General features: G+C 43.7%; 2 protein-coding genes and 1 non-coding gene across 5 annotated transcripts in view; 1 reads left to right on the top strand and 2 right to left on the bottom strand.

Moving 5' to 3' along the window:
• Positions 1-1,347, top strand: part of C9H15orf65 (chromosome 9 C15orf65 homolog) — a 3,259-nt gene extending 1,912 nt beyond the window's left edge. Inside the window, exon 2 of one of the 2 annotated variants that reach the window (XM_021173397.2) lies at positions 870-1,347. In XM_021173397.2, coding sequence (XP_021029056.1) covers positions 870-1,211 — 342 coding nt within the window. In that variant the 3' untranslated portion in view covers positions 1,212-1,347. The remainder of the gene's footprint in view (positions 1-869) is intronic. The other variant, XM_021173398.2, reaches the window with a different exon arrangement.
• Positions 1,348-4,979: 3,632 nt separating this feature from the next.
• The window catches only part of Dnaaf4 (dynein axonemal assembly factor 4), a 15,548-nt gene continuing 10,414 nt past the window's right edge, over positions 4,980-10,113 (bottom strand). The window contains exons 7-9 of one of the 2 annotated variants that reach the window (XM_021172575.1): positions 8,548-8,701; positions 5,954-6,059; positions 4,980-5,714 (exon numbers count right to left, since the gene is read on the bottom strand). In XM_021172575.1, the coding sequence (XP_021028234.1) occupies positions 5,599-5,714; positions 5,954-6,059; positions 8,548-8,701 (376 nt within the window). In that variant the 3' untranslated portion in view covers positions 4,980-5,598. The remainder of the gene's footprint in view (positions 5,715-5,953; positions 6,060-8,547; positions 8,702-10,113) is intronic. The other variant, XM_021172576.1, reaches the window with a different exon arrangement.
• LOC115032112 lies at positions 7,976-8,082 on the bottom strand. Its single transcript, XR_003837739.1, has one exon. It is a non-coding gene; the product is annotated as a U6 spliceosomal RNA (small nuclear RNA).

The following is a 10,113-nucleotide window of genomic DNA, read 5'->3' as shown; positions in this document are numbered from 1 at the left end:
GAGGCCAGCCATGACCACGTGGAGAGAGGGGGAAGGGAAAGGGAGCAAGATGTAAAAGAGAGGCAAGAAAGGTGATTTAGTTTTAGGGCCAGTAGTAGCAAGGGTGATTTGATGGTAACTGAAGGAGAATAGTAATATCCAAAAAAAAAGGAAAAAAAAAAAACCCATGGTACAGTTAGACATGGGTGGCCCAGACCTAGATCCCAGCACTATGAAGGCAGAATTGCCAGGAGTTTGGGGCTGAGTAATCATTGAAAGAGAGATGGCTCATCTGTTAAGAGCACTATGTGCTCCCCGGAGGTCCTGAGTTTGATTCCCAGCAACCATATGGTGGCTCACAACCATCTATGCTGATGCCATCTCCTGGTGTATAGGTGTACATGCAGATAGAGCATCCATATATGTAAAATAAGTAAATCTTGAAGAAAAAAAAGAAGAAAAATCCATGCATCCAGCATTTTAATGATTCTATTCACCTTTCCTTCGAGGTACTCAAAATCTGTGGTTTGGGTTTTGTTGATGTTCTTAGCTAATTGCTTGGAAGGTTGAGGACAAGATGATCAGAAGTTCAAGGTCATCTGCAGCTACATAAAAGGTCTAGGATAGTCAGGGCCACCTGAGACTTTCTCTAAAAGAATGAGAGAAAGAGCCAGGTATGGTGATTATAGATTTTAATCCCAGCACCTGAGAGGCAGGCAGATCTTTGTGAACTCTGGAACAGCCTGGTCCAGGCCAGCCAAGGCTACATAGTAAGACCCTTACTTAAAAAAATAATGAGAAGAAGCAGGAAAGAAAAAAAATGCAAGAAAAGCTGAAGGGTAAGTCAGGTACATGCCTGTGTAACTCAGGGTGGGTTTTGTGCCTTTTAGGATAAGAAAACTTCTTTGACTTCAGATGCAGAAATGAGACCTGAACCACCGGCTCCGTGTGTGAACCCTGGCAACCCTGTGTTTTCCTGTATGTTGGATCCCAAGACATTGCACACAGCTACCTCACTGTCCAAACCCCAGATGATTATGTACAAGACCAATGCCAGCCAGTACGGGGCCTTCTCACCCAGGCCCTTCTTCTTTCCCTGTAAGTTCCTACCACAAGAGCAAGCGTTTACAGAGCACCTCAAAACAACTGGCTTTTATCAAAACAACAGCCTAAATGTTGGTCCTGACCGAACCAGAACCATCGATTCTCCTAATTATCAACACACACTATGAAAATACATCCTTCTGACAATTGAAGAGAAAATGTCCTGGAGGTATAAGTTTCTAAGTCTAGAACAACTAATTTTGAACATTAATAACTTTTAATAAAGATACAAATGCATATTCTCAAAACACTTTTAAGAAATAAAAAAATAACTGAAAAATTAGTGACAGTGACCTCATTCATTTATTTATGTTAGAAGAAGAGCCTCACTATGTAACCCAGCTAGCCTAGAATTCTCTATAAAATCTAGAACCACCTTAGCCTCCAGATGTAAACCACTGGACCCTACCATACAAACACATGTTCAGGGGCAGAAAAGGTGGCTCAGCAGTTAAGAGCACAGACTGTTCTTGTTTTGTCCTGAGCACTATGGGAAAAGGGGAAGGGACACAGCCCCTATAATTCCAGCTTCCCAAGGATCCTATGCCTCTGGCCTCTGAGCCATCTCCACTCACCAGTATGTACCCACAGATACACACACAGACACATAATTAAAAATTTAAAAATAAATCTTAAAAAGTATTCAAAGCTAGGCATGCTGGAATTCACTTGTACCCTGAGGACTCTGCAGACTTAGGCACAAGGACCAGAATTTCATGGCCAACCTGGGATAACACAGTAGAATTCTTAAACCCAACAAAACCCACCTGAGAATATCCCACTTTATAATAAAGTTGCCTATGTCTACACTACCAAAAACCAAATACAGACAGGTCTGGTGGCACAGGCCTATAGCAACCACACAGGAGACTGAGGCAAGAGAAGAGCAAGTTCAAGGTCAGCCTGATCAACTCAGTGAGACCTTGCGTCAAACAACTATGTGAACTGAAGTTCCTAGGAACAGTCACACACCTATTAAAAGAATTATTTTAAAGGTTGGTTGAGTTGGAATGTTACAGATTTACAAACAATCTTGGGGACTATGGCTAGTCCCCTTACTAGCCATTTATCCCAGCTCTGTATTTGACCTGGCATCCTGTGATTATGAGGTAGTCATACCTTTGGAATGCATTAACCTTGTAGGTCATTGGTTTCCAACAACCCAGCAGCTAAGAATGTTTCAAATAGCACCTGAAGCCTTGCTTTACTGTGACCTGCTGTTCCCACCAGTGTATGGAAAAGTGTCTGGATTTGTGGCTTTTTTTGTTCTGTAACTATAAACTTCTTCAAACTATTTTCACATTAAAGCATGTTACTAAGGGCTGTATTAGTCGGGGTTCTCTAGAGTCACAGAACTGATGGAATGTTTCTGTATATTAAGGGAATTTGTTGTAATGACATACTACAGTGTGTAGTCCAACTAGCCCAACAGTACGAAGCTATGGATGGGAAGTCCAAGGATCTAGTAGTTACTCAGTCCCACGAGGCTAGTTGTTTCAGCTGGTCTTCTGTAGAAGTACATTCCAACAGATGTGCTGAATATATGGACCCCACTAAGCTGCAAGGGACTTTCATCATAGCACATGCTACTAAGTACACTTACTAAGACAAAGGAACATAGCAGCCTGGCCTGCTGGCTCACATGAACCCAGCATTCAGGAAGTTGAGGCAAGAGATTGCAAACTTGAGGCCAGCTGGGTTTCAAAGGGAGTTCCTGACCAGCCAGAGTGACAGAGTGAGGCCTTACCTCTAAAAGCCAAATATAAGTATATTACCATTTAGCTGGGCATGGTGGCCCACACCTAGAAACCCAGTACTTGGAAGGCTAAGAGAGGAGGATTGCCATGATTTCAAGACCAGCCTGGGATCCATAGCGTCTACCAAGCTAGCCCCCTAAAAATGAGTGAAGAGGGGTCCGTGAGATGGCTCATCTCCGTGGCAGCCTCCTAAGCTCAGAGGTGTGAATCACCACACCAGACCCAGCTCTAAGATATGGTTAAGTTTTTGGTTTTGCTTTTGCTTTTGCTTTTTTTTTTTTTTTTTTTTTTTTTTTTTTTTTTTGGAGACAGTGTATTTGTGTAGCTCTGGCTNATCTCCGTGGCAGCCTCCTAAGCTCAGAGGTGTGAATCACCACACCAGACCCAGCTCTAAGATATGGTTAAGTTTTTGGTTTTGCTTTTGCTTTTTTTTTTTTTTTTTTTTTTTTTTTTCTTTTTGGTTTTTGGAGACAGTGTATTTGTGTAGCTCTGGCTGTCCTGGAACTCCGCTCTGTAGACAAGGCTGGCCTCTAACCCTCACAGAGATCCACCTGCTTCTGCCTCTTGAGTGCTGGGATTAAAGGCATATGCCACCACTGCCTGGCTATAGTAACTGTTTGTAAACCCAGCATTGGCAAGGCTGAACCAGAAGGACCACCATGAATTCCAGAACAGACAGAACTATAAAAGTAGGACCTGTCTCACAACATCAAAATCTGCAAACTAAATTTATTTTAACTTTCATTGGGATGAATTTTTTTCACTTTATTTACTGTGTGTGTATGTACCATGTGAGTTTGTGCTCTGTTGGGATAACCTCCCTCCACGTACAATGCATCAGTGTGAATGGTGCCCCAGCCCCAGTCTCCTCAAGTGTTAGTTGCTGTGCCTGAAGTGCCAGGTGCTGGTGGGATATGATATTGTCATTTCTATAGCCCACAAGACTGCTTTCTATTTATAAATGGTGCCCCTCACCTGCTGGAATAACAGGTAAATGATTCTGAGATTATCGAGTTAAAAAGCAACTTCAATCTGCCCAAAAGGCAACACCTAGAGATAGATCTGGCATAGTCCTGCTGATGATTGGTTCAGAAGGAATAAACTGTGACAGCACTCCCACTATGCTAATAAGTTTTTTGTATCAGGAAGGAGGAGTGGGTTTTGATGAAAATAACTGGAGGCTGAAGCTGGGGGAGGGGCAGAATGTGGAGGAAGCCAGTGAGCCACAGAGTCCCAGGGTGGAGATCTGGTAGGAGATTAGCTGAGTCTGGACAGCTAGCTCAGGACACTGCCCTCAGCAAAAAGGCCAGCAGGCTAATACTATAAAGATGTCTCCATGTCTTTATTACTAAGCCCCAAACATGACACCCAAAGCAACTACAATAGTGCTCAGAGTGATCAAAGAAGGCATCAGATCCCTGAAGCTGGAGCTTCAAGTGGTTGCGAGACATCCAGTGTAGGGCTGGCACTGAACTTGAGTCTTCTGGAAAAGCCACAAGTGTTTTTAACCACTAAGCTGTCACACTGGCCCTTGATTAGTTTGTTTGTTTGTTTGTTTGTTTTTGAGACAGGGTTTCTCTGTGTAGCCCAGGCTGTCCTGGAACTCACTCTGTAGACCAGGCTGGCCTCGAACTCAGAAATCCGCCTGCCTCTGCCTCCCGAGTGCTGGGATTAAAGGCGTGCGCCACCACGCCCGGCCCTTGATTAGTTTTTTTGAGACTCAGTCTTACTATGTGGCCCAGGCTGGCCTGGAAGAAGGCCTCTTCATTGTATGTCCTACTCAGGAGTGCTGGGATTAAGGGCACACACAAGACCCTGCTCAGTTTTGTTTTCAACAACAGCCTGTAACTAAGTTCAAAATATGGCTTAGGGACTGGAGAGATGGCTCAGTGGTTCAGAGCACTGGCTGCTTTTCCAGAGGGCTTGGGTTCAATTCCCAGCACCCACATGGTGGCTCACAACTGTAATTCCAGTTCCAAAAGACCTGATGCTCTCTGCTGGCCACTGCAGGCACTGCATACAACAGTGGTACACATTCCTACAGGCAAAATACCCATACACAGAAAATTAAATATAAATAAATAAATCTCTTTAAAAAAATAAGGTTTTCAGAGTAACTGGTTTTTCTGTTGTTTATTTTTTTTCTGTTGTTTATTTCTTCACTTTTTCTTGAAACAGTTTCACTATGTAGCCCAGGCTAGCCTGGAATTCTATATCCTTTTACCCAGCAGACCCAGGATTGGTATGCAATGTATATTATACTCTAACTGGTCTAGCCTCAAATGACAAATAATATAAAGAAAACTATATGGTTATGTGTATCTATAAGTGACTAAAAATTGTTTACATATTATACCAAAGCCAATCATTTAGAATGAAATACTATATTTAATATGATAAAAATATTTTATATGCACAATCTTTTATGTGGAAATTCTATTCTGTACATTCCTCAATAGTATCCTGGAAATGCCAACAGCAACATCAAAGCCCAACCAATCCCTGTGCCAAGATTGAGGATTCAAACAGCTTGCTCTCTGGCTTTCTTTTGTGTTTTGCTTGCTGTCTAGCTCTGGCTGGCCTCAAGCTCATAGAGACCTGCCTACCTCTGTCTTCCCAGTACTGGGAGCAAAGGCAGTGAGAGACAGGCCATTTTCATCTTGGAGATGATTCGTCAGGCACTGCCATTCCAAAGACTCAGTAGCACGGTGCTTTACAGAGCTAGAGTACTTGCAGAGACTCCTGTACCTAGCTGCCTCTAGTCACGAGACTTCAGTGTTGTCCCTTGAATTATATTCCGAATCTTCTCTGCATCGTTCTGTATAACTGTGTTGGCTGGGTCAATCTTAAGTGCAGCTTCATAATCTTGCAAGCCTGTATTGACAACAATAATAAAGCAAGTATTTCATAAATACCTGTGTTATCTAGACAACTTTTTGTTTTTCTAAAACAGGGTCTCCTGAAGCTTAAAAGACTTAGACCTTGCTGGGATTGCAGGTGTGTGCCACCACACATAGTTTATATGGAACTGGGAATCTAACGGCCTCATGCATGCAAGGCAAAGAAATGGGTCTACTAACAGAACTATGGCCATGCCTCTATCAGTCTCTTACCTTCAACATACAATTCTAGTTGACAGAATGCTGTCCCTCGTCGGACGTGTGCCTTCATTCTTGCATTGGCATTGTCAGCAACAGGTGGTGTCAATAACTCTAGTGCCTTTCAAATAATGTATATATAGTTAGGGGTTACTGAGATGGCTCAGTGGGTAAAGTGCTTGCTCTGCAAGCCTGAAGACCTGTGTTCAAACCCCAGCACCCACATAAAAAAAAAAAAAAAAAAAAAAGAAAGAAAGAAAAAGAAAACGAAAACAGGCGTGGCGGAGTGTGCTAATGTCAGCTCTGGGAAGCAGAGACAGAAGGATCCCTAGGGCTGGCTGGTTGGCAGGCCAGCCAGCCCTAGCTGAATCAGCAGGCCCTGATCCCAGTGAGAGACCTTGCTTCAACAAAAAGGTGAGGAGTGATAGTTAAAGAAAAAGAGTCTATGGTACAGGAGTGGACATGGGGGAATGAAAGAAGAAAGTGAGGAACTTGTATAGTCATACTTTAACTTAGTACACACACACACACACACACACACACACATTGCAAGTGTGAAGCTAGAAAGATGGCTCAGAGGCTAAGAGCACAGGCTGCTCTTGCAGAGGACCTGAGTTCAGTTCCCAGCACCCACATTAGACATCTTACTAATGTCTATAACTTCAGTTCCAGGGGATCCAGTCTCATCCTTTGCATTCATGTGCAAATAACTGCCCATCTCTCCACCACACACAGACATACACATAACTCAAAATAAATCCTTAGAAAACAAAATAAGGTGACCAGTGTCTGAAGAACACCACCAAGATTGACCTCTTGCCACTACGCAGGCCCAAAACCACATCCACACACATACTACATGTGTGTATAAAGCAGTCAAACAGAATGCTTTGCACCTATAATTCCTGTGCCTGGAGCATTATTAAGCTGGGTGTAGTCACAGGCTTGCAATTCCAGCACTTTTGAGGATCAAGAGTGAAAGGCCATTCTCTACATACTAAGTTCCAGGACAGTCTAGGCTACATGAGATCCTGTCTCAAAAATAAATAAAACACTAAAAGTACAAACAAATCAAACAGCTCAGCCTGGTGGTACGTGCCTATAATCCCAGGTATAGGGAGGCTAAGGCATAGAACAGCAAACTTAAGACCTGTTCAATGTTAGCCAATGTTAGGCAATTTAGGCCTGCACTATAAGTTATATTGGTAAATTGTCATGTGCTATTTGCACGTATTGAGAGCTGACTCAAGCATATTTATTTCAAGATCTCCCAAAACTCCACATACTAGGTCAGGTTCTCTAACGGGGAGAAAGGAAAATAGCTAAGTGCTGAGGCTGTGATTAAAAACATCGCGCCCCTGAGAATGACTGGGTCTCAGGGTGAGCCGTTCCCAGCAGAGCAGAGGTTACTACTGTTTAATCACACAGCATAAAAAGACTTGCAGTGGATAGGAGGAACGGGAGGCTCATCCATGAAGCAAAGTCTATGCTCTGCCTAGACACCTCTCAATCAGGACACCCAGTGTGACTCTCTCAGTGGATCTCCCCTGTCACTGCTGCAGGATGTTGTCAGTGCCAGAGGCGATGATGTTTTACTATGCTTCACTTCCTGTCTGCTACTTGCTGATTGGTCTTTCACTTTGGCTCACTCCAAAACAAGCTCACTCTTTGGAGACAGGAAGCATGGCAACTGTAGAGCATCCTCTACACAGAACAAATAAAAAGGGAAAAGGGACCACACACAGCACAGGCTTACCTTGAAGGCAGAAGGGCTTAGCATCAACTTCTGGGGGAGGGGACTGAGTACAGAACCAGCACCTCACACTGGCTGAGCAGAGGCTTTACCATTAGGCTAAGTGCTAATCCTAGAGCATCGTTTAAACCAATAAAGAAGGCCTAGCAAAGGTAGGCCCAAGCCCCACCCCACCCCCATCCCTGTGGATCTTGAACATGCTAGGTTCTGTAACAAACTTTTCAGACATCAGTAGTTTATTGTTTTAGTAGTCTAAGCACATTCCAAATGGAAACTCAAAAAGAAAAATTAGGAAATACTTCATGAATTTTTGTGTCATCCTTGCACAGGGACCATGATGCTCTTCTCTGCATCATTCCAATTTTAGCATGCGTGCTGCTGAAGTGAGCACACATTTCTCTCATTTGGTAACATTGCCTGGAATTCGCCTGGCCTTGATCTAAGTGATCCTCTTCCTTCAAACCCTTGATGAGCCACTATAGCTGGCTCTTCATGATAATCTTAAAGATATAGATAGATATACATAGATATACATATACATATACATATACATATACATATACATATACATATACATATACATATACATATACATATACATATGGGGTGTGCGCGTGTGTATTATGTGCATTGGTGTTTTACTTGCATGTATATCTATGTGAGGGTGTCAGATCTTGGAGTTACAGACAGTTGTGAGCCACCACGTGGGTGCTGGGAATTGAACCTGGGTCCACTGGAGGAGCAGTCAGTGCTCTTAACAGCTGATCCATCTCTCCAGCCTCAAAGCACTATATTTTTAAATGAAGTAAATACATAAACATATACACAACACACCCAAACAGAGAAATATACATACCTTAGAAGAGTCCTCGATGGCCTTGTGTAGGTTTTTTAATTTGAGGTGGCAAGCAGCCCGATTCAAATACAATAATGGGATCTTACAGTTCAGTCGTATGGCTAAATTATATGCATCAACCGCTGCCAAATAGTTTTCCGTTGCAAACAATTTGCTAATGAGACAAAAAGAAAGGGCCAATTTAACATTGAAGCAAACATGAAAAAATAACATTGAGCCTACTTGGCACTCAGAGAGATAGTTCACCATCTGCCTTGTTTATTTCTTGTCAGATGGAGACAGCCTACTGCACAGACTCCAGCTCTCCACATACACCAAGCAAGGACCTTGAGTAGGGCAGATCCTCCCACCCAAAGGCCGCCCTCATTGGTTTAATGCAGCAGGTGTATGTCTATCTTTCTTGATACAGGGATTTATTTAGGGATAGGAGACTTAAACTGGCCTGAATGAAGCCAGTGACTTGGGCCTCAAGTTGGAGTGTGAAAAGCTGGTAAAACTTCTCCCCTGCTGGATATGGAGGAGGAAAGCACACAGCACAAACACTGCTGCTCATTGGTAACCATGGGGAAACTGGTGCTGAGAATGGAAACAGCAAGAACAGGAGGGAACAGCTCTTCATGACGTGAGGAAGCTGCTATGAGCGAGCAAGACACCCGTGTCGGAGTACCGTCAACACACACACAGCCAACACCAACCAGCCTGGTGGTGCAGATCTGTAATCCCAGTCATGTCACAGGCTGAGGTGAGAAGATTGCAAAATCAAGGTTTGCTCGGCCCAGACAACAAGCTGAAGGCACTGTCTCAACATAAGGAAGGAATTGCTGCAATCCCACGACTTGAGAGGGAGAAAGGAGACTGTGTCATGTGAGCCCCATGTCAAAGCAAACAATAGGTGACATAATTGTAAAAAGGAGAAAGAGCAGGGGACACAGCTCAGTGTTATAGCACTTGTCTAGTTAGTGAGAGCAGGGGACATAGCTCAGTGTTATAGCACATGTCTAGTTAGTGAGGCCCTTGAGCAAACCCCAACACTACAAAAATCTACTGGACGGACAGCAAGAGTGCGCAAGGCCAGCCAGCCAGCATCCGTACATCTTGGTAAAGAGACACATGCCCCTTTGATTTAGCATTAGAATGAAGCAGGGAGAAGCATTCTAAATATGATTTTTAAAGAATAACATGGACATGGTGCTAAAGGCCTGTGGTCCCAGGAGTTTGGAGGCAGAAGCAGGAGTGCTGATATGTCAGTTCAGTGGTGATGGCAAACACCTTTAATCACAGAGGCAGAGGCAGAGGCAGAGGCAGAGGCAGAGGCAGAGGCAGAGGCAGAGGCAGAGGCAGAGGCAGAGGCAGAGGCAGAGGCAGAGGAAGATCTCTGTGAGTTCAAGACCAGCCTGGTCTACAGAGCTAGTTCCAGGCCAGCTAGGGCTACACATAATTCTGTCTCAAAAACAAAACAAAACAAAAGCCCTAGTAAAGGGGCTGGTGAGATGGCTCAGTGGGTAAGAGCACCCGACTGCTCTTCCGAAGGTCCAGAGTTCAAATCCCAGCAACCACATGGTGGCT

The sequence above is a fragment of the Mus caroli genome, chromosome 9 (genome assembly GCF_900094665.2).
Source record: "Mus caroli chromosome 9, CAROLI_EIJ_v1.1, whole genome shotgun sequence".
Classification (NCBI taxonomy): domain Eukaryota; kingdom Metazoa; phylum Chordata; class Mammalia; order Rodentia; family Muridae; genus Mus; species Mus caroli.
This window is presented reverse-complemented; position numbering and strand designations above follow the sequence as displayed.